General features: G+C 36.2%; 1 protein-coding gene across 2 annotated transcripts; it reads left to right on the top strand.

Moving 5' to 3' along the window:
- Positions 1 to 73: 73 nt before the first annotated feature.
- Positions 74 to 27938, top strand: LOC139963227 (uncharacterized). Of its 2 annotated transcripts, XM_071963812.1 has the most exons (18): positions 74 to 274; positions 8629 to 8762; positions 10163 to 10393; positions 11411 to 11602; positions 12355 to 14139; positions 14518 to 14604; positions 15043 to 15093; positions 15665 to 15733; positions 17485 to 17673; positions 18136 to 18318; positions 19046 to 19252; positions 19708 to 19827; positions 20408 to 20517; positions 21122 to 21374; positions 21991 to 22167; positions 22882 to 23183; positions 25548 to 25628; positions 26154 to 27938. In XM_071963812.1, exons 2-18 carry the CDS (start codon positions 8660 to 8662, stop codon positions 26181 to 26183), a joined length of 4170 nt encoding a protein of 1389 aa, XP_071819913.1. In that variant the 5' UTR covers positions 74 to 274; positions 8629 to 8659; the 3' UTR covers positions 26184 to 27938. The 2 variants fall into 2 exon arrangements, with proteins under 2 accessions (XP_071819913.1, XP_071819912.1); XM_071963811.1 differs by lacking the exon at positions 74 to 274 and having other exon boundaries at positions 8449 to 8762.
- Positions 27939 to 27950: the final 12 nt, after the last annotated feature.

Here is a 27950-nt window from a genome sequence, read left to right as displayed (position 1 = left end):
AGATTACAAGGTATATGAAGCTAGCAGTTTTACTGCTGCAAACAAATTTTGGCCAGTTCAAATGATCCACCTGACTAAGAACCCAGCGATGATTAGAGGACTAATATAAAACGAAGTGAGAAAAGAGTATATTCTTGCCCTCTCCCGCTTTCAAAATAGAGGATCTTGGTCCCAGGCTCACCTGTCCTAACATTAATGGTTGGAATAGGCTCAACCTGAAGAGGGAATTCAGAAAAAGGTTGAGGAATAAGGAGTTCTTTGCAAAAGATGGTTGGTGAGTAAATTGAAAGAAGTATACCGGTAAGAGTCTTTTTTTGTCTCATCAGAAATGGTATCAGAATGGTATATACAGCTTTCGGACACTTTAACTCTCGTAAACAGTAACGGGTGCAAGTTTGGGGGAAGGGGGAACGTTCGGTGGTTCGTAGTTTTTAGGCCAAAATTTAGGACTATATTTACCAGCTGAAACTAAGACCTTATCATGACGTAATTTACAGTTTTAATATGTCTCAAACTGCAACTGCCTCAGTGTCCCATAAACATGGGAGTCGCATTCCATGAATGCACCTCCTTATTTGTTAATTGGGATCTTCCCAGACTTACTAAATCCTGCGCACGTCACTGATGGTAACAGTTCTTTAGAGTGGTTCTGAAATGTTGTAGCCTTAGTGTTAGTGCAACGTGACATCTTGACATTTTTTTTTGCTGAGATGGCTTGTTAATATAACTTTAAGTCATCAAGTATTTTTACCCACCAGTCCCTTATTTTCAGAAATGATAACACCATTAACATGTTTTCAGCCAATTTCTGCAACTTCTTTTTACAACTTAATCAACCAAAGGTATTTGTGGCTATAGAACAAATGGCTTTTGGCTATATATGGAAATGCATTCGCGGTTTTCTGTCCCTTTTGTAAGAGGGGTAGAACATTCATAACAAATGATCTGTTTCTGTATATGCATCCTCAAAGGTTCTACATTAAATGGTTGGGATATGTATTATGTATCATGGATGACCCTTCCTTCTGAGAGGAAGGTACCTATTTCAGTTGGCGTAGTCGTCAATGACGTAAACTCATAATGCCATACGTTAGAAATACGTCATTTAATTGTGTCTAATGTCATTGTCATTATCAACGGAAAGAAAAGAGCAAGCTTTACGTCTTTGCTTATCCTTCAAAATGAATTGGTAATCCTGTAAGTTATGCCATCACTCACATATCGTTAACTTTTTTTTTACAGGCTTTATAGCTCATTTGTTAGGGTGCGGTTATTTAGTTCATAAACCAGGGTGTTACTAGCAACTCCCTAAAAATACCAAATAGACTTTAACTTTCTGTTTAACTAAGGCCGACAAGAACAAACTACTTGAAGTGCTGATACACAAAAAGAGTCACTGAGTTTACGTTTTGACCAAAGTCTACTGATCACTCGACAGCACGATCTAAGAGATAACATTGTTTGTTTTGAAGACGACAATAGCTGTTATGAGTGCCAATTACGAAACTAACGCGGTATTGCAAAGAACTTTATCGGCATTTGACTGTGGAGTATATTCTAAGACGGTTTCTTTTGAAGGTAACCGTGACGTATGCTAGGTTTAATGACAATTTGAACAGAATGTTAATCTGTTTTAGCAGCACTCAATCCGAGGGAAAGGTGTGAGGGAAATAAATGGTATTGGCCTGGTCATTTTATAATTAGAAAACTTGTTTAATGTTGGCCAACCTTTGATGACAGAAATACAACGTGATACAACATGACATTAATAGTTAAAGTAATAAGACACATAAGAGCGCGCAAACTCACTGATTTCCTTCATCTACAATTATTTCATTTTTGATAATAGGGACATGTTTTAGGCAGAACATGTGAGGCCTGGTGATTCTGATTTAAGTGCGTATTATGGGATAAAATACACACATGCAACCAATCACGAGGGAACAATTTTGTATGTGACCTAAACGAGTAGCCGTCCTTAGAAAATGTTCCTGTTTCGCCAATCGGTCGTTCCGTGTAGGGATTTGAAGACTATCGTAAACTAGGTCATGGTCAAATAGGTCGATTTCCTCCCGAGCAGTGTGCGGGAGTGGGGGAGGGGGGCAGAGTTTCTCCCTTGCAACTGCGACATCCTCACGAGCAGTTTGCGGGCAGGGCTTCTTTCTGGCAACTGCGACTTCCTCCCGAGCAGTGTACGGGCAAAGTTTCTCCCTTGCAACTGATGAAAATTGTTGGCGTAGCCAGCGGGGGGGGGGGGGGGGCGGCGGGAGGGCAGGGGCGGGGCGGGAGCCCCCAGTTGAAATGGTCGCCTCCCAACCCACTTGCCCCCCCCCACCCCCAAATGGAATTATTGACTGATATTAAAAACTTGAATGCACACTAAATATGTTGCTGGGCCTATGTGCATATTACCATGGTTTTTATGCAATTTTTATTCTTTACCTTTTACATAATTCTCTATCTGCGAAATTAGGTGCCCTAAATTAAAATCACTTCCATGGGAACATTGCCTTGAAAAAGAATTTGACCCAAGCAGCAGCGCGAAAAAACGCCACTGTCTCCGTATTGTCAAATGTGGAAACGGGTTGGCAATTTAATTAAACGGTCTCCGCGGCACTCACAAGCGGAGGCTACGTTCAGTTTATGTTCACATGGTTATCCCTGATCCTTGGATCGTGTTCCGAAATGATTCACACGTGAGTGGCGTGTATGGCAGAATGAATATCACAGTATTTAGAAACAATTTGCATTTTGACTGAAACTTACAACAAGTTTTGCTACGCCTACGCGACAAATCGCGCTGTGTTTTTTGGGTTAGGTACATTCAACACAGAACAGCCTAGTATATACGTTTGTGTTTCCGTATTGAGCTCATAGTCCCGCCAGACGTCCCTGATTTTCGGGGACAGTCCCCGATTACAGTGTGCTGTCCCCGATGAACAAGTGTCCCCGAAAATGTCCCAGATTCGTCAAAATGTTCAGGAATTATCAAAAATATCCCACATTATTAGTAAAATAATTGTAAAAACAAAATTTAGTCAAGTGTGCAGTCTCAGAACGGAACTTATAACCAGTTTTTCAGGTGGGCCAGTGTAAAGTGGAAACACTGTTAAAAAATGGCAACTACGGCGACACAACGACACTTATAGTGTGAGCATGAGCAAATCACAACCTCTCAAAGAACCACATAAAGTAAGTGGATTTCATTTAAGAAAAAGCTACATTTTTGAAAATAAAATTGATTTAAAAAGCGCTTTAAAGTATCACCATTTCACATCTAAGCACCTTAGGCACTTGAAAATTTTCCAAAGGGGAGGGGGACAGCCCCTTCCCTTAAAACCCTCCCCCGTATCAGTCACGCAATAAATGTCCCCGATTTCATTCACGAAAATATGGTCACCTTATCCTAGGGCGTGAAATTCGTCGACAAGTTCGCAGACAGTCATCAGAATATGCGAATTAACCTTCGCTAGTCTGTTTGAGTGAGCCCTAGACAGTGCAAAAGAAGGGCCCAAAGGGGGAATGATAACATCTTTTGTTTATTGGAGGGGGGGTTACACTCTTAGGCAAGTCAGATATCATACTGATCATCTTTGAATACTGACAGAAAAAGCATAGTCTATTCAGATTTTTGAAGAGAGTTATCGATGACTTTTTCAGTGATCTGTTTTATCGTTAATAATACCTATGTGGAAATAACATAAAACGTCAGCTAACTAGAGTGACCATCTGTACCCTACATTGCTGACACAATACCCGATTTGTCACAGTTTGTCATGCAAACTGTTTGGTATGTCTTTTGTACTAGCTTAGTCTGCCCCACCAATCAGACCCTTCGCCCCCTCCCTTTGCCCCCCCCCCCCGCCCAGATGGAAAAGTCTGGCTACGCCACTGCTGCGTTGCATCATATTTCAATGCTCAGCCTACCTAAACGGACAGAGGGAATTAAGAATAGATAAACCTATTCAATATAACACTACATTAGAGTTCTGACTGGTTGTGATGACTGTGCATAACGTGTATAGTTTACCACTAATTCGTACAAAATAGCAAACAGTGTACTGTTGTTTACTACCTCCGAAAAAACAGTGCCTTTGATCCACAATGATATGTAAGTACACAATATAGGTACACAAACAATACAATTGATCGTATAACCGTCAATCGATCACAAAGATTGTTTTTCATTGGAACTACAACATACAATTTACAAACAAGGAACATACATACAACAGGCCCGTAGCCAGGTTTTACCTGGGGGTGGGGGGGGGGGGTCGTCATGCGCGGGGGACTATCTAAGCGGAGCGCCACCATTGGTTGGCGCGGAGCGTACAAGAAAATTTTCAGCTTTTCGAACCCCCCAGATGGCCGGAAACGGCACTTCCCGAGTGTTTCAAGCAAGAAGAAGTTCAGCCCCCATTTCGAAATTCTCCCCGCTTCTTGGAACACTTGACAAATATTGGGGGGCTGAACATACCTTCAGCCCCTCCCCCCCCCACTTTTTCATCGCTGCCACTGGAGTTCGGCATTTTCATGGAGTAAAAACTCGAGGGCGCCCGAGCAAGGAGTGGAGCGACCGAGCAGGGAGAGGGTGTGGTTCTCCCTGCCCCAACCTAGGGAGTTTGTGCAATTTTTACATCGAAATTGAGCGATCTGGTGACCACCTAAGCTGGAATTTTTGGACATTTTCAATCAAATGACAACATGAAAAAAGCTTAGCCACAAAAATCGTAAAAGAGGGCCATCAACGGACTAAAAGAGGTAGCCTGTCCATAGGCAGGGCAAATTCATCCTACAATGAAATTGTTGAAGTGTAAAAGAAAAGTGAAAAGGGGAAATACATCAAAAATGTGTTTGTATTTTCCTGAAAAAGCATGGGGCATGTTTAAATTTCATTTGGAGGTTCAGCATCCCCTCTTCCCACCACACATGAACACTTATCTTTTCTTTCAAATTTCTGCGAATAAAGAAAAAAACACATGATCAACAATAATGTAATTCTTAAAATAGCTCTTTTATTGGCATTCATTCTTATAAAAACTAAAAAAGTAAGTACTGTGATCATAACAGATGAGTCAATGAGGCCCTAGGGAATTGTGTTGCACTGAAACAAAACAGCTATACTCATATGGCTTAACGTTTTTCCCCAAGGGGGCGTCAACACCAGACGCCTCTCTGCGCCGCAAATATGTGTTTGCATATCTCTATTTGCTGTAGGGTCCAGTATCAAAGTAGGCCTAAACGACCGCTCAATATGTTATTGAAAAGATGGGTTTGATTTTTGTCAATTTTAGTGCCATAACATCGTTACGATGGGCATATGGCGGACACCACTGCAGTAGTTCAAAAATTGCTAAAGGGGGGCCCCCACCGCCAAGCTGGCCCCAGGCATCCCACAAGCTTAATCCGGCCCTGTGTGGGATTGTATTTTATCAAGACCTTGCTTCGTTGGCTGGTACTGCTTTCAAGAGCTGTACCACATCACTGAAACAGATGGAATTGAGAGTAAAAGTAGTATCAGCCTGGTCATGAAGTTTTGTCGATAGAACAGGTGGTCACAAACAGATCCGACGATACTATTTGCTAGATTGACACCTATATCGTCGACATACAAAGTATTACATGTGTTCGCAATGTCACCAATTTCAGAGTTAGAAGTACAATTTACATCAACACTGGAAATACCATCATATCTGCATTTGGGCAGTAATTCTTGAAGAACTGAACTCATTTTCTTACATTAGCCCTTGGAATCGTATATGCTGCAAGAATGATATCATTTGTTAAAAATGCGAGTATACTTTGTAATCTTACGAAACACGGCTGAATATGATGTTGCGACACATTTCTTTGAAATTGTTACTAACGTCAATTCATATATACTTACCAATGATTAATTCTGATTGTACAAAGAAATAAGCAAATAACAGCCTGGCGTGCACGAACATATTCTATCTTCACACAATACATATGTAAATAACATGTTATTGACTAATCAAGGAACTAAAAGTTAGGAGAGCTCCGTGATTCAGAGAATTGTAAGCTTTTTTGTGGGTGTGTTATTAAATGTTTGGAATTAAATTTGATGTTTACTTGGATGGGAAAGTGTCCCTTCCCACCTCATTCAATGACTAAGGCTCTGCCTATTAGTAGGATGTTTCGGTATCACTGGCAATGTTAAACATCACAAGTATATAAACGCTGACTATGAAATGCATTTGTATAATTTAAATATATTCGGTTGTAAGTAATTGTTTAGCAAATGGCTATACGTTAATTACAAAGCAGGGAGCTGTTGACAGTGAGATACAGAATCATGCTTGCAAAATGATACTAACGTGCAATAAGTGGGATTTCCTAAAGTATTGCATGTATAAGTTGTTTGCGTTTAATATGTATTGAGAAAATTCAAAGCAGGGAGTTGTGAGCAGTAAGCTGCTCTACGGAATCATGTTTGCAAAGATATACTAACATGCAAGTATTGCATGTGCACATTTGTGTGTAATATGTTTGTTTTCAATTGCAAACCTCTGATTGACAGATGTTGAAGTTCTGAGATGGTAATGTTTGTTTATTTTTCTCTATATCATGGGCGTTTCCTTCCATACATGAAAAATAGCTGACATGAAAACACTGCTGGTGTGAAGGTCACTATCTTTCTTAATAATAATAATAATAAATATTAAATTAAATTATATCAGAAGGCATAAGCATCTTACGTTATTCTTTCCTGGAAGGTTTAACATAGGTTTATAATGAAATGATATGTAATTTTACCCACTGGAGATTCCCTTCGTTCACCCCCTCAAACACCCATACGCCCACCTACATACACCCAAAGCACCATGACACACCCATACTTTCACCCACAGCAGATACACGCTTGCACCAACTGCAAGACAATTCGCACTAGATAACCTTCCAACAATAAATCTACCAACGAATCTGTTTCTCATACAAAAACTGGTTTTGAGACTTTGACGCACAGCTCTCTGATGAACCATAAATACACTGCTTGTTTCAGAAACCTCACACGAATCAAGTAAGAATGCAAACAACGGTGAAAACGGGCTTAATGATAGGACTAATGATGGGCGCAAGCAGGAACAGCGATAGCAGATCCAAAGTTCTTAACTCCACCCCAAAGTTGCCACAGCAAAATTATTTGACGTCGACTGTGCTGTCATCTGAAACACCATAACAGCCTACAATAAAGAATACTTGGGAGTTGTGTGCAGTCTATTGTTGAATCTTTTCATTTAAATATTATAGCAGAAGTCTGGTGCTTTCCTATTTGTTTGTTTTTGTTTTTTTTATGTTTGTTTTTGTTTTTTGTTATATTTTATTAATTTATCCACTATCATTTTGCTAAATAGCATATCTGTAATATTTAGTTTCGTTGACATTAAGCAGCAGGCAGAACATATTAAAAACAGACTTATCTTGTTCAAAATATTAACAGCATACTTTTCAAGTTCAAAATGATATGAGAAGGAGTGACAACAATTGTCAACATATTGAGAAAGAAAACCAGCATGGTGCTCATCATTTCTCCATCATTACTGCCCATAGCATTGTCCCCGTTACTGCTACATATTTATGTAGCTTATTCAAGTCATCAGCTGAAAGAATTAAGAAACTAGATACATGCCTCAATTCAATTTCCTAGCTTGCCTCTTTATTACCGAGGCAGGATTCTTCCTTATTTCGCGTTGCTTTAAGATTTTTACAAGGACGGACAACTTCCTGGTTTACTTCTAACGTTATAAGCTAGAGAGTATCATTTATGTAAGTAGCATCCGTCTGGGATGATCATACGCTTTAATCATCTTTATGACAATCTCCTAAGTACGTTCAAAATGTTACGCTGTGTTTTCCCGTTAGAGTCTAACAGTGAAATAAATCAAAAAATTTACATAGTAGGCAGTTTTAACTTTTAGCCCACGCAGTGGCTATTTCCTTATTTAGTGGATAGGCTAAAGTGAAATGTCAATTTCACAGACAATTATACAGTACTAATTAGGGATTTCAACAACGTTTTATGCAAAACATATGATATAGGACATATTGCCCAATTAGCCAGTGTATTACTTACTTCCCTAGACCCAACCGACAGGCAATATTTAAATACTTTAACAATAGGTGCAGTTTCAATGAATTACTTCAAAAAGTTATTAAACGTTAGTTTTCACACTAATGGCAAGCGACATTCCACTCAACGCCTCTCTGGTTAATAAATTTCAAACCAATACCGCATTGCCGTTGACCATACTGCTAATTTCGATAGGCGTACCGATGGACTTGAGCCTGTGCGCCGCGTACTACGCTCAGAACTAATAGGAAGTCCAAAGTCCAAGCCAGTGAATACTCGATGGTGTTTATCTTGAGGGAGGTCCGCACGTAAAGATAAGATGCAGCTATAAAAGCAAAGGTGGGTAATTATATGAATCGTTTCGTAAATATTTGTATCGGTTTTCACTAGGTACTCTTAAGCGATGTAACAGCCGGAGTTTCTCATTTGTACGAGTTGAAGATTACAGAGGGAAAGGATTATCAGAGACATACTTTCTTGTTGATCTCTCAAAAGCTTTTAACTGACAATTCTTCTTCTTTCTGCTTTCATTTTAGGAGATAACTAACACATTTTACGTTCTGCAGAATGGATAGGATCTTTATTTTTACCACATTTGTACTTTATTCTGTACTTTTGATAGTATATGTGTGTGGACAAACTACTCCTGCACCTTCACCCAGCACAGCAAGTAAGTTTATCGGATAATTTACTTTTGTTTTGTTATGGAGTGTTCTCGTTGGTTAATACGCCTATATATGAATAAAAAGGTATTTTATTGTAATATGACATATAATCACACGTTGCTAATAAATAGCTACCTAGTGTCGGATTGTCATCAGTAATGACAAAAAGAAGACAGTTCTTTCCTTTCCTTTTAGTTTTATTTATTTTTTTTTTTTATTCCAGAATATATTTTAATTGTTTTCAGTACGTAATAATTCTACTGAATTTAAACGGAGCGTGATGTACTCATTAAAATACCACAATGATAAATATTCCAATGTTTCCTACCATTTTCAATTATTCTTATAACGTGGAAATATTTGTTTTCAATTTAATGAAAGGGCAATGAAATGTTCTGCAAAATTCCAACCGAAATCATCATGTAAAGCATTATTATTACTATTATTATGATTATGATTATGATTATTATTATTATTATTATTATTATTCAGATCTTCTAAGGCAAAATCCCGAACAGAAAGAAGTATTAGGGAAATATTGATTTCCGTGAATACGAATTGATGGTTTATAGAGTTGTTGGTATCACATTTGCACTTTTGGTTCAACCAGATCGGTCTCGAGAGCATTGTCGAGTGCCGTAGAATGTGTAAACTTACATTTCTATGTGGATACTTGAGTATACTTGAGTAATGGTAGAGATGAGCATGTCGCATTATGTTATACAATGTCGTGGAAAGTATTTGCTAAATTTATCGAAAATCTATGTTACAGTTATATAGTATAGACAAACGAATGGTGACAGTGTCGTAAGGAGGTAGGAAAGGATAAGTAATGGGGGAGGGGAGGAGAAGTAATAAACTGTGTATCCCGGAAGCAAGAGGTGATACGATTCTTTTAGTTTCTTGAATTGCAAAAAAAAACGAAAAATTATTTTCATTGCGTGATGCAAATTTTTGCTAATACAAAGGGGAAAAAATCCACCTGGGAGCCGTGGAGTGTATCCCTAGTTAAAAAAGTAAGGGTAAAAAACTCTCCTGCACAATCCCTACCTGACATTCCAAAGTAAGGGACACCGGCCTACCTCCTCCCCCGAATCGCCTTTTCGTTTGCCTATAAATAAGATGATTGTTGTCTTTATTGCATGTCCGTTGTCCTTATTGATATTAAGAAAGTAACGTGTCGATAGAAGCTAATCGTATGTCCGTACATTATCCACAATTCAGCTTAAGTGACCAGTAGTCATTCATCAAAATGTTATACGAGTGTAAGGTATAAAAATATATCTTTTAAAAGAAGCAAAAAATATATAACAAAACAAATCCGCCATCTCTCAGCTATGTTTAAACAATAAAAGTACCAATATTTTATTGCAGCTGATTTTTCTTCTTTGCTGTTAATTTTCAGGTTGTAACACAACGACTCAGTGTATTTTACCTGATACGGCGTTAACTAACATTAATTGTGATGATAACAATTACGGATTGACGGGCATTGAAAACTGTTATGCTGAATATTTTGCATTTGAAAATTGTCAATGTGCAATGGAAAATTACAGATTATCAAGCGAAGGAGCACAATACTGGTGCGAAGGAAATAACAGGTGGTCGCCGGATATAACTATTCTACAATGTTTCGGTAAGAACATATCACCTTTCGTTGTTGCTTATGTTAAAACTCATAAAGGAAGCAACGCTACATGTAATTTCATTTACACATTTCGAGATAATTTCCTCACATGAAATTATACAATTAATCATTAAAAATTGTTTGCACACAATTTAAACTCATTCTATGTATAGAATGTCTATGTCCGAAGCTAATTTCCGCTAATCATTATAGACATAGTCATACGGATAGACTTCCATTTAAACCAATTTCAAAAGAAACGTACTATCCTAATTTAATCCTTTGTGGTGCTATTTTGACTGTGCACATGTACCACATCTCCTATGAATATCATATACTTTGCGATATGGTCATTCCTTTAATAATTCTGTCTTTCGCTAATAACAATAACTTGTTGATTTTGATATATTTAGCTTCTGCATTTAGCATACTTTAGCAAATTTGAATCGTTCTGTGTAGATTTTGCCATCAAATTAGCGTAAAGGTTAGATTAACGAAAAAGACGACACGAGCTCACGGCATTTCTACACAAACGCACATCATCATATTAAGTATCAATCACATGAAAAACAGAACCGATCATGCTATATTTCATTAACAACAAAGGAAATGTTGTATGGTAGTAGTATATTACGTAGTGTTACCAAACAAGCCTTTATCCAAAGTCAAAGACAGCCGCTTTCAAGAAATATCTCAAATCACCGACCAGTTGGTTTTCGAAATATTATTTGTTTGTTGTGATATAAAGTCAGTAAATGCCAAAAAGGAGTGATCGAATAGTTGTGAATATATATAAACTTTAACTATTCTCGAGAATGCCGAACCTTTGATTTTAGTTGTAAATGTATTATAATACTAAATGTTTCAACTTGAACTATTCTCGAGGATGCTGAACCTTTGATTTTAGTTGTAAATGTATTAGCATACAAAAGTTTAAACTTGAACTATTCTCCATGATGCTGAACCTTTGATTTTAGCTGTAAATGTATGAGAATACAAAATGTTTCAACTTTCATATCTTTTCAGCACCTTGTGAACCAAATATTGGATCTGATGTTATCGTGCAGGACGCAAATGGTAACACTGCATCGTCTACTGTAACTCTGCACGGAAATGTTGTCTATTATGACTGTCCGTTAGGATACTATGGCATCGGTACACAGATAGTCACCTGTACAGATGGTTCTTGGGACGCCCCAGATCTTTTTTCATGCTTTGGTAAGATGATTCTGTTCTATAGCTATACAAAGTCCACCCAATTTCGAATAGATCATAATTATCAACACAACAGAAGGAAGAGCTAATATATAAGCGTTATTAATTAAAAGATGATCGCACAGACAAAAAAAAGAGATAAATGTTTCAAACCATTATAATCAACTGATTTTTACAAGTGGATATAGGATACCGCTCAATAAGGTATTTACGTGTGTAGGCTCATTACAGCTAAAGTAATTGGACTAACCTAGTTTAAAGTACAACTCTGCTGACAACAGAAGAAAGCCCAAAGTAAACGATAACATGAATATTCTCCAATTAAATACTTAACTTAGGCTTGCTACTGAAGAACAAATTACACTGGATTTCATAGTTGGAAACACTCACCATCGTTTGAAGAAAGCTGACTAATAAATATCCTAAAACTATGTATTTCCATTAGGTTCATAATTTCGATGTACTTAATATATTTATATAATCATAAGATATTAGACTATAGAACTAAGGAGCAGTGCCACCATTCTTCAACTTACCTTTTCAATCCAACAACAAAGAATATGATACCGTCTTTTTTTTCTCCAAATTTCGCAATTAGTATATTTCAAAATATATCAATGGATATTTTTTACAGCCGTTGTTATTTTTGCCGATATTATTTTCAATAAAACAGATGGACATAATTTCCTTACACACTTATATTGTATAACATTTACGATATAAATTTTAACGGTAACTATTTTTTTTTATTACAGAAATCGAAAACTTTACATATCCAACAACACAGCCTACAACTCCAACGCCAACGTTACTTACGACACTACAGGATATGACATCGACTTTTCTTCCGGACATCACATCCCAGCCTCCTAGTACAGTAGTTGCGTCGACCGAACTTCCCAGTAGCAGTGATACTGTTTCAACAAATATTATCGGTATGAGTACAGATGTCATCACTACAGTATTACCAGATATCAGTACTAGTGGCACGTTATCGACGTCAATGCCTGATATTAGTACAAATATTGGTGAGATTACGACCACTTTAATGGTAGACTCCAGTACCGGTGAAGGTAGCACAACATTCAGTCTGCAAAGCACAGGGAGTGAAGTGACAACATTTTTCGATGATGTTTTTACTATGACAAGCTTTACAACAGATGATATGAAGACAACATTATTGACAGACTTGACTACTAGCGGAACTGTAGGTACAACAAAGACTTATACAGATGTCATCACTACAGGATTACCAGATTTTAGTTCTAGTGACACGTTATCGACGTCAATGCCTGATATTAGTACAAATAATGGTGAGATTACGACCACTTTAATGGTAGACTCCAGTACCGTTGAAGGTAGCACAACATTCAGTCCGCAAAGCACAGGGAGTGAAGTAACAACATTTTTCGATGATGTTTTTACTATGACAGGCTTTACAACAGATGATATGAAGACAACATTACTTACAGACTTGACTACTAGCGGAACTGTTGATACAACAAAGACTTATACAGATGTCATCACTACAGTATTACCAGATATCAGTACTAGTGACACGTTATCGACGTCAATGCCTGATGTTAGTACAAGTAATGGTGAGATTACGACCACTCGAATGGTAGACTCCAGTACCGTTGAAGGTAGCACAACATTCAGTCTGCAAAGCACAGGGAGTGAAGTGACAACATTTTTCGATGATGTTTTTACTATGACAGGCTTTACAACAGATGATATGAAGACAACATTACTGACAGACTTGACTACTAGCGGAACTGTTGGTACAACAAAGACTTATACAGATGTTGTCACTACAGTATTACCAGATGTCAGTTCTAGTGACACGTTATCGACGTCAATTACTGATATTAGTACAAATATTGGGGAGATTACGACCACTCTAATGGTAGACTCCAGTACCGTTGAAGGCAGCACAACATTCAGTCTGCCAAGCACAGGGAGTGAAGTGACAACATTTTTCGATGATGTTTTTACTATGACAGGCTTTACAACAGATGATATGAAGACAACATTACTGACAGACTTGACTACTAGCGGAACTGTTGGTACAACAAAGACTTATACAGATGTTGTCACTACAGTATTACCAGATGTCAGTTCTAGTGACACGTTATCGACGTCAATTACTGATATTAGTACAAATATTGGTGAGATTACGACCACTTTAATGGTAGACTCCAGTACCGTTGAAGGCAGCACAACATTCAGTCTGCCAAGCACAGGGAGTGAAGTGACAACATTTTTCGATGATGTTTTTACTATGACAGGCTTAACAACAGATGATATGAAGACAACATTACTTACAGACTTGACTACTAGTGACCATGTTAGTACAATCATAGCGGATGAAACTAGCACAGTTGTAACGGATAGTACAACAAGTAAGGTGACGACAACTCTCACAGATACCAGCGCCAGCGATAGCTTAATAACGACTGACCTGGATATCACTAACACAGTTATAACTTCTACCACTGATTTAAAAACAGATGGAGTTTCATCTACTTTACAGTCAACTGGTAAGTGTCCACAACTATTAACGTCATTCGTTTCTGTTTTAAGTGATGCAAAGACTTACTTTAGCTCAAAATGTTGTCTTTTTAACTTCACAACGATGATAGTTAGACGTAAATGAAATCGTATAGTGAACAATATCTTTGTCCAATAATTATAATACCCTATACGAAAATAATGTCATATAAATCTTCAACCATGTTGTGCTTTAAATATTTATATAGGAGAAAATGTACGGTCACTTATATTTTAACATGGTGATCATACTATTTGTCTTGCTCTATGACACCCTACTACATGCTCTTTGATGGAATTCAAACTGAGTTCTACGTACTCTTTGGTACGATTTCGTATAATTAACTTTTTATATATGTCATCAACAGCTTCCAGTTTACTAACGACCACTCCCGATACTACCTCAGCAGTTTCTACTACTACTACTACTATTACTACTACTACTGCTGTTCCAGGTAGGTAGAGACTGATTTAAATAGCGTTATTACAACACTCGACAAGTGGTTTACATGTCCTTTCTGAATGGCTATTTTTCTCTCCTTCGTACCATAATTTCACACTTGAGAAAACTGAACAGTAAAGGTTTACTTTAAAAAACAAATTACATGTAATGAAGCGAATCTACGTCAGGAGTTTAACACATCATCTAACAGCCCGTAATAGGTAGGCTACGGTAAAGTAACTGTTGCATCATCCCTAAATGACAAAGAGACCAAAAAGCCGTAATCAGATTGCAGAGAATGGACTTTGTTCAAGATGAAGCTGATGACTGTTAACATCGACGTCATTGACAAAGTCATGAACCATAGAGTTTGGGTGTACGTTTTGACGTCATTGATGAGTATTTGAAGTGTAACTTGTAATTAATTGACGGCTGTTACTTTAATCCGCAGCCGTTTCAACCACAGTAACATCTAGTACGGGTGTCACCACAGCTACCACAGGTAAGAACACAGAATACATTGCTGTAACCCCTATTCAATGACAAACGTCATAGCTATGATGTAGAATTGATCATGTCTTGACATAAAATAAGGAAAAATAGAGTTTCAAGAGTATGATGTTTGTCTAAGCAACGTTCCACTTCCCAAGCATTATATCAACAAGGATGGGCTACTCTCCCTCAGATGAGTGTATCGGCTTCAATTAATACGTCAACAAGTGGCTCGGGTCATACCTCGCGTACGGTTTCAACAGGAATGTAAAGAAATCAGCATACCTGTATTTTCTATATCAATTCTACTGCTATTAGTCCTTGACAAAGTATTGATCAAAGTCTTAGAACTGGGTCTTGAAAAGAAGAGTATCAGAGACATTCCATCTTGAACCAATAGAAAAGTGACATCTAATCAATTAAATTCACATGTCAATGTTAAATTTACGTTAACATGAATGAAAGCAGTGATGAATATAGATATGTTGTGATAAGCAAATCAATAGCTGGCACCATTATTTCACAACGACGAATTTTTATAAAACTGTTTTCCATGAAAAATAACGTCTTATTACCCACAGCTGCATCAACAACAATAACAAATGCAGGCACTACCAAAACCAATGCTCCTTCACCGACAACAACTGCAAGTAATAATAACATTTTCCATATTTTTACTTTTTCCAGTGTACCAGTAATGCCAACTGAGTCATAATGTGGATGATTATAATAATAATCATCATCTTCATTGTCATCGTCATCGTCGTCGTCGTAACCACCACCATCATCATCATCATTATTGTCGTCGTCGTCGTCGTCATCATCTTCATCATCTTAGATAATAATAATGACCTTAGAAAACCATAATAATGTTAAATAATAATAGTCTTAAGTAGCGCAGAATCCGAAAAAAGTTGCTCAATGCGCTAAACAGGTGATGACAAAAAGAACGAACGAAGAAGAAAGCATCTAATAACAATGTGCAAAAAGATGAGTTTAAGGACGATGCGTAACACTGATCAAGTGTGTCCAGATCTACTGGAAGTGATTTCCACAAACGGGGGGTAGCATAATAATAGCTGCGATGCCCGATCGTTTCAATCGAGACACTGGATCACGAAGTTCTTTAAGATATTGTAATCTAATTGGCCCATTTTAAGATTGTTGATGCAAAATATCACATGGGTAACTTGGGTATTAAATTAAAATCCAAATTTGGGCTCAGAGGGCCAAAATGACGATTTTATAATATATGCGTAGATTTATAGGTAACCAATATAGCTATTCCAGTATTGGAGAAAATTCCAGTACACTTATTCGCTGTGTGAACAAATCGAGCAGACCAGTATCTTTTACAATCTAGATACTTGGGTAGAAGTTGCGCCAACCAGTAAAGAATTTAATAATACTGACCATTTAAGTCCAAAAATGAGATAGTGGTAGGAAATTGGGATTATAACATCCAAAACATTATTGATATATTTTGCTGATAACTTTGCAAAGATAATTTAACGAGATTAAAGAAGAAATCCAAGAACACAATTCATTATGTTAAATAATTGGTATTCTTAACAACATTTAGCTTCATCAAGCTTACCAAAACTGTTAGACTGTTAACATGCGAATATTTAACCAATTCGTAGTGCAATAATTAATTTCCAGATTCCTCATATATAAGTAATATAAATATATATAGTTTATGATAAAGCTATAAAAATAGAGCTGCTAGTAATATTATGTGATGTTGAGTCGATACAGAAATCCCATATGAATAGATCGTTATATAAAGCACTATTCATTTTAGCAATGATGTAACGATTCAACTGTATAAGTTTTTCATTTGATATTTGCCTGATGTGATCAGTGTAAAGTATATAGGCGATAACATGTTGATAATCGAAGGAAACTCATTCAATTTCGCTTATTCCGAAAACGATCTTATTTTGATAAATTTGCCTTTTTTCTATTTGAGCAACACTCGATAGGTTTGTTAAATGTGTTTACAGAGCGCAAAAGGGGAACATTTTTTTCTACAGAGCATCCTCGTTTTGTTCTATATTACAACAGACTTTACATAGTTAACATCCATTCCTATTTATGATGAGGTTTTATCTGAAATGAATATTGTCCTTTATATATACACTTACTTTAGTGATGTTTGCATAGTTGCACAACCATTTATATTTATCTATGTCACTGTTTCTAGTCAAAACAGACTATTATAACAAAGTTTACACATACTTTAGTGTTTAATAGGGTTTAGTTTTACAAGGACAAGTAGCAAAGTTTACCAAACAGATCCTAAACCATTTAAAATAATAAATCTTCAATGCCTCATCATAAACTCTAGATAGGATATTCTTGCAGTATACATGTCATCGATATAGTTTTTCTTTTGCAGAAATAACTTGTGAATTCCCCATGAAAGTGGACACAAATGTGGAGGTTTCTCCATATCAATTTCAGTACGACCCAGAATCAGAAATTACCTTCTCATGCCCGGAAGGTTACAATTTAGATGGACCGTTAAAGGCAACTTGTACCACCACTGGTATATGGGACCCTAACAATCCTACTCCCACCTGCGAAGGTATGTTTACTTCAATCAGTCCCATAAATTCCTTCTTTGAGGACGTTTATCGTTGAATATTTTAGAAATATTATTGAGTATTCTATATATCATTGCCGCCATGCATGGAGTAAATTTTATACAAATTAGGGCTTTTACGCAGATTATTTTTTTCTAAATTGAGCTTTGGAAGTCCGTAATGTTGACCATTATCTTACGTGGGTCGCAAATTAAGTGAGTATCCATGCTACCAGCAAACTTTTCCAAACTGCATTGAAATCTTAATACTTATTGATGACGTGTACTGACTTTAAATTGTTTTGTTATATGAATTACTGACTTATGTTTATCTTACCTAATGAACAATATGCCTCTTCCAACTACTGCCAGATTGAGATCAAGTCAAAGTAATTATAAAGATGAACCGAACAGCCTTTGATAATCATATCAATACAAACCACTCGTGTGATGCTTATTTTACAGAAAACCCTTGTGAAAGACCAGAATTCCCAGATGATTCAAACATCCAGCTGGTTCCAGATCAATCCCAGTATAATCATGACGAAAGTGTTACATTTAATTGCGAAACTGGCTACAGTTTGGTTGGCCCAGGCGAGCTTACATGCCAGACTGGCACATTTGGTACAGAACTGCCAAGTTGCTTAGGTTTGTGTTACCACTCGTTTCTAGATATTAACATATATATTGGTCAAAATGTACATTTCTGACCACATTTGTGGACGCCAATGGCTATCTTGATTTCAGGAAATGGCTTAAAATTCTTCAACTGCCACTCTATGGGGGGGAATTGAAACATTGTGGTGAAATTTCTAGTTAACGCTTTAAAAAATAGACCACGATTTCTGAAAACACCCAACACGCATTCCCTTACCCAAGAAACAAAAGGTCTTTAATGAGGAACGATACTAAGTTGTAAGGATTGTAAAGCTTAGTGTCACAGCAGATTGGGATTACTGAGGTAAATACCTGAAATCCCATTCTAATCAGTGAAAACACGTCACTTTCCTTGTCGATAAGACTTACTAATAATTTTCTCATTTTTCGCTTGGAAATGATACACGTGAAATCAATTATCGACGTCTAAAATATAGGGGGAAAAAATACGTATTTGTAATGGTACAAAGAGTATATTCATTCCTATGATATGGAATTGTTACGGAACATCTTATGTTGTTTGTTTGTTTTGTTGTCCTGTTTTGTTTTCACTTCCGAAAGATCAAAATTGAAATTAAATATTATAAAATGCTTTGTATTTCAATCTCTAGATATTTGTTTTTAACCATGACTTGCATTGCGAGACTAATTTACAACTGATAATAGATCAGTTTGTTGATTAATGTATCTCCTGAATTTGTTTCTATCTTCTTTGCAGAGGATGCGAAACTTGAAATTTCAACTTGTTACATCTACAACGTATCAGAGGAAGTCACAGTGACACAACAGAAATACAAATATGTTGCTGGCGAGTCAGTTTCTTTACAGTGTAAAGATCATACACAGGTGCTCTCTTTAACAAATGATACTGTCACGTGCGAAGGGGATAATAAATGGAGCTTACCATCAGATGTAACTTGCATTGGTAAGTTGAGAAAACGTATAAGATTACTCACCTTCGGTTTAGTTGCTTTGCAAACTAAACAGTAAACAGAGCAGTCGCATGCCTAACATATGATGACGCCATACTGTTTGGTAAAGCCTTGGATTATTTCGTTTCGAGAGGAGACAACCACTTAGTTTTCTCTGTCATATCAGCAGACAATGAAGCCAATGTTCCACAATATCGTACCGATTACCTGATATTTTTAAGTCTTTCAGCTGCAGTAGTTTACAAATTATTCAATTTGGTTATATCTCACACGGGTTGATACTTAAATACATCACATTCTCAGTGAAAATAATGTCAAATTTAACCAAAAAGAACAAGCTTGTTTGTAGAACAGGATGTTGATTATTTTCAAATAATTTAGTAGATATGGGCCCAGTTCACCTTACATTAACGTTTTGTTCCCCTTTTTATTTGTGTGTCTCTTTCAGAATGTGGTGCAGACACAGCAGTTCAGCAGTGTAGTGGGAAGACAAACAGTGTATGTGACAGGGAAACACGTATTTGTGCGTGTCCTCCGGGAGAAGAATATATAAATGGCGAATGCATTGGTAAATTATTAAGTATTCTGTATTGTAGTTATATGAATACATTCACCTTTTTACATCTAACAACGCACACTGCGCGTTCCTTTTAATTTAAATAAAGTACGCTGACGTTTAAAAGGACATTGAAAGAGCTCTTTATTATGTCATGTAACACCGACTTTATACAACAAATGCACATAATATCGATAGCAATGCCAAAATACATTCTACGTAATGTCATCGTAAAAAAAAGTTGTAAGTATGAAATAACTTTATCACCAAAAATGTCAATTAAATGTCTATGCCCTAAAGTCCTAGCACATTAAATAGTGTTTAAATAAAAATGAGTCGGTGTATAAGAGAAAGTTTTCGTTATTTTTGCTGTTGTTGTTAAACAGCGAGCTGAGGTTGGCCAACATATGTTGATCTAAGTTTAAACAAGGGCCACCATGATTATTCACAGTTCCTTTGCTTTTTTGTTTTGTTTTTGTTGGGCATCATTTAATGAATTTATATTTGAACAAGAGTAACATTTTCGTAATTTCAAATAATTTTGTGACAATTCGAATATATTTTCACAAGTTGTTATTTATTTTTTCATCAGTAAAAGAGAGCGTATTAACGACGGTCAGCTTAAATGGTAATTATAGTTCCAACTTGACGGATGAAGAAAGCAGTGAGTTTCAAAATTTGCAAACTGACGTGTGTTTAGCAGTAAGTTCAATATTTTAAGTGTAAATTGTTAATATTTGTATTAGCAAGAGCCTTTTTTTTTTCTTTTTCTTTGTTGATTTCTAGGAGTCGAATATGCCATATACTGCTTAACACGGATGTAGATATCAGTCGTATGATTGCCAGTGAGACTGATTGTGTGGGATTTTATTTTTATATCATCCAACAAATTTCTATAAGAAGATATATGTGGACATTATGCGTAATAAAAAAACATCATATTTTGCAAATGTTTGCGCTAGACAATACTCTAAAATACTGGTAAAGAGAACCACCAAATTAGATTCCATACGTAAAGTATAATAACTGTTTGTCGTGTTACTTGGTGCCTACAAAACGTTATTTGTATAAGTCTATTACAACAATCAATTTTTGGTTTCACTTTGACAACTGTCTATTCACTTCAATCCTAAAGGAAAACCTACCATAGTGACATAAATTAAATGAGACGAAAATGATGAAAATCGCAAAAGGAAAACCAAAAAAGAGATAGACAACACCATCACTACAATAACAAATCTTCAAATCTAAACGTGCTCAGGAACGATTATTTTAAAGTTTAAATATTTTATCTTTGTGTTTCTAGTTCGAGGACGCCTTAACAAGACGGTATACGAACGTTCAACGTGGTTTTGTGAATTGTTACATCCAGTCGTTTGCTGATGGGAGCATTATCACAGAAGTAGTGACTGAATATGACGCGAGCGAGAACGTAACCCCAGAGGATGTTACAAATATTCTTGTGGTCGAGTTAGAAAGGCAATCGGCTTCAGAAAATAATTATACTTTACCAGGACTCAGCCTTAACTTTACGTTAGGTTACCCAATAGAAAGTAAAGGTAATTATTGTACGTTATAATATGGTCCATTATTACAAAGAGACAAATTCGTCCTTGGGAAAGTTGCTATATTTCTACTGACTAAAATTGAATCTTTAAAATGCTCATTGCATAAATTAAGAACAATAACTAAAACATCAAAACATATTCCAGACAACACTGTGGGTGAACCTCCAAACACTGTTAGATGTCTTTCAATCTTAAAATTACATTAACTTTGCTAGCTTTCCGATTGACTTCAGAATGTCACAAATGGGATTAAACATGAACTTATCCACTTGTGAGGTAAAATAGCCTTGTAATTAGCCTGCGAAATACTGACGTTCACATATTATCCCCAAATGTAAGGTACAAAGTAGACGATATGCTTGGTTGAGTACATAGCTGATACAAACGCTTTGGACCTAGTTTTTTTTTTAGAGTTGATGTTCTTTTGAAAGATAAAGTGAACAGTCGAAAGTATCATACGTGAATGTATGTAGCTATCACTGCATAACAAGGACATTGTCGATGTTTTGTCAAGTTACCAGCTCAGACTGCCTCATTCTGGTACTGTTAAGTTAATATGCATACAACTAGGAGAACTATAACTTGTCTCATATATCTCTCTTCACAGTAATTGTCGATGGTACCAATCCATGTGATGATGACGCTAATAATGTATGCCACCCTGACCTTGGGATGTGCAACCAAATTAATGGTTCACTCTATAACTGTTCGTGCAAATCAGATTTTTACGATAACTATGGAATATTGGGTGTTTCACAGCCAGGCATATACTGTTTTGATGTTGGTAAGTTGTACATCACTATGTGCACTCGCATAGAAACCGTTGTCATCTCTCGTTCCTTCTTTTATTACGAGTCTTTGTTAATTTAGGACAAATGGAGGAAAATAATATCATGTTCAAAGGACATCAATTAGGCCTCTATGGTGAATGTCCGTTTGATTGTTTCTCTCTCTAACATGATGACTGTGCAGCTCCTATAAAACACATGTGTAATTGTTGCCCATCGTAACGAAACAAATATTGGGTATAGAGGCTTACTTTGTTAAAGAATGCTCACAGAATGTTGGTGTAGAACAGTCATCTAACAGTAAGGGTGTTGCTTTTGTTAACACTATTCATTTGACACACGTGCGTTCTAACTTTAACAGTTTTATGGAACTGAAAGACGTTTAAAGAGGTATTTTGTATCTGAATTAACCATGTCATGTCATAATATATTTCACGTGTTTCATATGTCTTGATAAATTTCTCATGTAAATGTAATGTAAGTAAACTCTTATATAGCGCACTACGCGCGATGTATCTGTGCGCTTTACAAATATATATTTTATATATATATATATACATATATATATATATATGTATGTATATATATATATATACATATATATATATATATTTATATAAATAAATGTATATAGTTATATTCGTTGTTGTTTGACGCAGGAAAGGGTGGATATTTTCTCCAATGTAATACAAGTATTATTTTCTTGACAGATAAACCAAGGTATGGACTAATCACCGGTCTTGGTATCGCTATTCCCCTCTTTGTAATCATCTGCATCATGTTCAGCGTAGCAATATGTATTCCAATCTGTACCAAAAGAAGAGAAGAGCAAAGAAAAATGAGGATTAACCGTGACTTGGAAATGACAACGGTTATCGGAAATGGAGATTACTCTTTGCGGAAAAATGGTTACCATGCGAATGCTAACGATGTTGCAATTTCAGATGAGATAGACGGTACATCGACAAGAATTAAAGCTATAGCATCTACTATTGAACATATGGGTGAACCGGTAAGAAAAATGTCTGTTTTGTCATCAGATATCATTAACATCTTGAAAACCAATTGAACTTTCAAAGTACTGCAAATTAGCTCGCAGATATATTACGCAGAATTTGTCCTTTGGAATGACAGGATGTAACATTTTACTTCTGTTGTCTCTTTGTCGAGAGGAAGGAAGAAAATAGAAAGTTAACTTGTTAATCTTTCTTGGCAAAACAAACATTAAAAATGAAGAAGGATCCTTAGCAATAAATAGAAGTCAGAGGTTCTCACGCGGGTGTGTTAGTAACGATGTGCTTACCAGCCTCCCCTTTAAAAGACAACTAGGTTTGTCTCGAATGATTCGACTCTTAATATGTTTGTAATAGCGCCACCATTACCAGTGTATGTTAGTTTCTACGGTAATTTTGAATAAGCAGTAAACAGACTACCACGTTACACATAACATTTCTATACAGTGTTGTCACAGCAGTTACATTTATGAAAATGAGCTCATTAGCCTATATTTCCATATAACTTTTTACGTTATCCTAACTTCGAGAAAGTGGTACGCTGTCCCAAACAACACCTCCTTATCAATTCGGAACTTAATATTATTTCCCTGCAACTATCCAAATCACAGCACAATTAACACATTTCTTTTCACAATTAATTATAAGATGTTAAATGTACTTTTTTGATGAATTTCAATGATTCTAAGCTGACATGCATGGTGCTGGGATAATCCAGTTAAATGTTGGTGAGGTTTAAATATTGTCATTTGTCTTATCAATGTGATCCACTGAATGATTTTGGTTCAGATTATCCCCAACCACACAGGTAGCTAAGTAGAAAAGGAAATCAGCTAAAATATGTCTATAAGTACCTCCTTGGAATGCTGCATTATACAGGTGATGTTAGTCTGAGTAAAGTTATGCTTTACTTCATGCACATAGGCTCGTTATAACTGGAAGGACAAAGCGTCTGAAAGTGGGTTATGTATTTTACTTAGTATACTGACAGCATTTGGGAACCTCCCAAATGAGCTCATCAATCACTATTAAGATAGTTAGAGTATTATATAATAAACACCTATCACGCAAACGAAAGACAAGATCAAATCACTAATAACCAACAATGCATAGTGGTTGCTTTATAGACATCGAGTGATAACACTATTCATTCGAAATGTTTATATTGAGGATCAGCAAAAGAGCAAAGACAACACAGAACATTTTTTGTATAAACTGTATTCCGTTAAGATTCCCGCCCACAGTTATATGAATATAGTTTTTTTTTATATCATATGACACCGTTCAAGCGCTCATGTGGACAATTACTTTGTTCACACGTTTGATTGATTGCCATAAATCTTCAAGCTTTTCATTGCCCTCTGTATTTTGTTTTTCATTTGCATACTTTACCAGCATGATAAGTTGGACTTTGACTTTATTGTTTGAATAGCGGGGAACTAAAGGATATATATTTATTTCACGAGTGGTGTTTGTTTTCCTTCTATTAACACACAGCTAAGGGTAGTGCTGTGTTATTTGAAGCACACGTACAGTATGTAGTGGTATCAATGCTGATATACAGTTTGTCTGATGGATGTCTTATTAGGTAGTGCATAACAATTACAATCCTTGCAATCGTTGATTCAAGTTATCAGTTAAGTTGGGCGTAAGTGTCCAAGAGAATGGGTGTCCTTCGTCTTGCCAGCTAATATCTCTAAAGGCATGTGAAAAAATATATTAAAAAAAACAGTTTCAAATTAACCACAAACTTTCAGGCCTGACGAAAGGGATAGAGGGTGTGAAGGTGTGTTAAGCTATAGAGTCTCGCGGCCGCGTGGGTCAAAATATGGAGACCGCTCAAGAAAATATGAGATAAGAAAATGTGTATTATCATTTTCATAAAAGCAGAGATAAAGTGCGCAGAAAGAGGACCTGGTGTTATCCTTGTCCCCAGGACCCGATCTTTCCGCCAGCATTACACCCATATTCCATTGTCTAACATTTGCAGGCAACTATGGTCATATCCCATACATATCATCTTCAAAAGAATAATTAGCTGTGATGTTTTGTTTGCAGGCTGATTACATAACAAATCCGAGGTTATTTACACATGTTTGCTACGTCCAAACACAACTATAGTAAAAAGTGTTGTTCAAGTTGACGCTATATACAAACAATTCATGTTTGTAAACAATGGAAGTTATTAATGTTTCAAGTATCTCTGTATATATACTGACTACTCAACGACCAACAATACAATCCGTTGCTCAAGAATGCAAGTTTGGCAAACTTTTTGTTTATCTGGCAAACACAATTAAATCGTTGCTCTTTATGCATGTAGCATCTTAACCAGTCGTATTCTTTCAAAATTTTGTTCTTAGAAACCAATTCCGAGAGCATCAATGATATCTGAGCCACCAGTCTCTTCAAATGGGTTTCAAACACATTTTGACCAAAGAGAGGTGAGAATTTATACATCTTAAAATAATAAAAAGTTTATGTTTTTACTTAAAAAGGTCATGTGGTTGCCCTCTTTGAATGTATAACGCTGGATTAATTAATTTCATTAATGTTGCATAAAGTTAATTTCAGATTTCAACTACGCACGTGTTTAGTTTAGCTCCATATCAGGCTACGTTTTGCAACCACGAGCCCATATTACACTATTAATCTTGTTTAGATATGGCGCCCCATCCACAACTTAATTTCCATTTTTTTATTATTTATGATTTGCTTGAAAGTATCTAGATTTGTTTCATTATGTTGATCGCATTTTAATGATATTGACTTGATTGATTATATGTCATAGCTCCCGACATAACAAATGTCATGTGATCTATCATGATTAATTCATGATTTTGGGTCAGATTTGGTAAATATTAAATATCAGATAGTAATAGTTGATCTCGGCAACGAAAAAATCCCAAAGTCACTTTAAGTCTTGGTGAACATATCTGAGATCATTTTTCTTCTGTTTTTTCTTACAGGTTGTTGAAAATGGTGCAAATTACCGCTAACGTGTTTTAGTGAGATTCCATTATTAGTGTTTCTTGTGCATTGGTTCTTCGCGATGGGAGGACATTTGATGAAATATGTCACATGACATATGATGAAATATATGCAAATGCATTAGCAGTCTGGGTTGTTTTCAAACGGAATAACATCAAAGATGAAGGATGAAACACGAAAAAAGGGGGACAAAACTGAAATCTTGTAAAAACATCCTAAAAGTTTCCCTAACATGAAATTTCATGATAGCCTTGTGCAAGTTTGTAGATTAGTATTAAATGCAAATATTTTAAATATGTTCCACTAATAACTTATAGCAATAACAAGGCTAATAAAGTGCCATTAAGACAGTATGCAATTAGCTCAAAGACATATTACCAACATTCTTGATCCGTGAATGTGTAATTTTAATGTTTACAAATGTTCCCAGGAGTACGTGAAATAAAATGTAAAATCAAGTCTACTAACACGCTGGCATACGTTGCCTTGTACGAAAGCATAAACTAGACATCGACTTTGGACTTCAGGTTCAAAGTACGTTGCATTATGCGTTACCATTTCGGATATTAAAGGTATTCATGCACAACTAGTTATATTTGAAGCTTTCCACTTGATCTTTAAACATACCAGACACACATAACACGGTCTTTCTGTCGGTGCAGGAAAGAACTTGGATATCTAGCAAACACACTCATGGCCTTTTGGCTAAGATCATGTGTAGTATCTGTTCCCTTTCGAGGGGAATGGTGATGCACACCCGACGATGATCACACAGTCACAGTCCCGATGCGAGGGGATTGGGGTTGAGAGCGGATCAGTCGTTCGGTAGTTTGGTTTTCGTGCCCAGGTTCTTCCCTGGGCGACTTTTTCTTAAAAAGTACCACACTCGCGGTGCGTCTGTGTGTTACTTGGCAGCTGTTCCGATATGATTGGTAATGGGGCATATATATATATATATATATATATATATATATATATATATATATATATATATATATATATATATATATATATATATATATGCATAAACTGTTGGTTAGACGGGATCTTCAAAGTGTACCGACTAATAACAGTATTGAAAGTACGTAGAGCTAGCGAGGGTCTAGCAATATTTTTGCGCTATATATTCATCACAAATTACAGGGGTGTCATTGAATTCTTACTGGATGGTCCTATCAGTAGTCCTATGTCTGTGAAGGTCACAGGCGGGGTCGTTTTTTATGACAAGTAGCCATTTGAAGAGGAGTTTAATTGGGTTATTGATTCATAAAAACGATTTGAAGAGGTTTGTGATGCCTTTCGAGGTCTTTTCCAACCGACTCCAAAGTCCTTGGCTAAATTTTACTTTTAGCAGATTAGCCGGTGGTCTTTTTTTATTAGCCAATTAAGAGTGACAATATGACGCTACCTGTTATTGTTGAGACATTGCATCTGTTATGTACCTTGTTATTAATATTAATATATGTGTTTTACGGAACGATAGCCTGTGTGTTTCACGTAACGATAGCCTATATGTTTCACGTAACGATAGCCTATGCGTTTCATGTAACGATACTCAAAATTTAATTCAAATGACCAGGTTAGGAGAGATCTGGACACCAAAGTTTGTCCATGTTAGCTACAATTTAATATGATAACACTATTGCAGGGAAACTATAACACTCTTTTTAAAATTATGAACACAGACGTAAATACATAACATACGTTATGTTTATTATTAATTGTATTGTTTAATTGTTATACTATCTTTAATTACAGCATAACATAAAATGAGG

Source organism: Apostichopus japonicus, chromosome 21 (genome assembly GCF_037975245.1).
Source record: "Apostichopus japonicus isolate 1M-3 chromosome 21, ASM3797524v1, whole genome shotgun sequence".
Taxonomy (NCBI): Eukaryota; Metazoa; Echinodermata; class Holothuroidea; order Aspidochirotida; family Stichopodidae; genus Apostichopus; species Apostichopus japonicus.
Note: the sequence above shows the minus strand (reverse complement) of the source record. Positions and strands in the feature narration are given on the sequence as shown.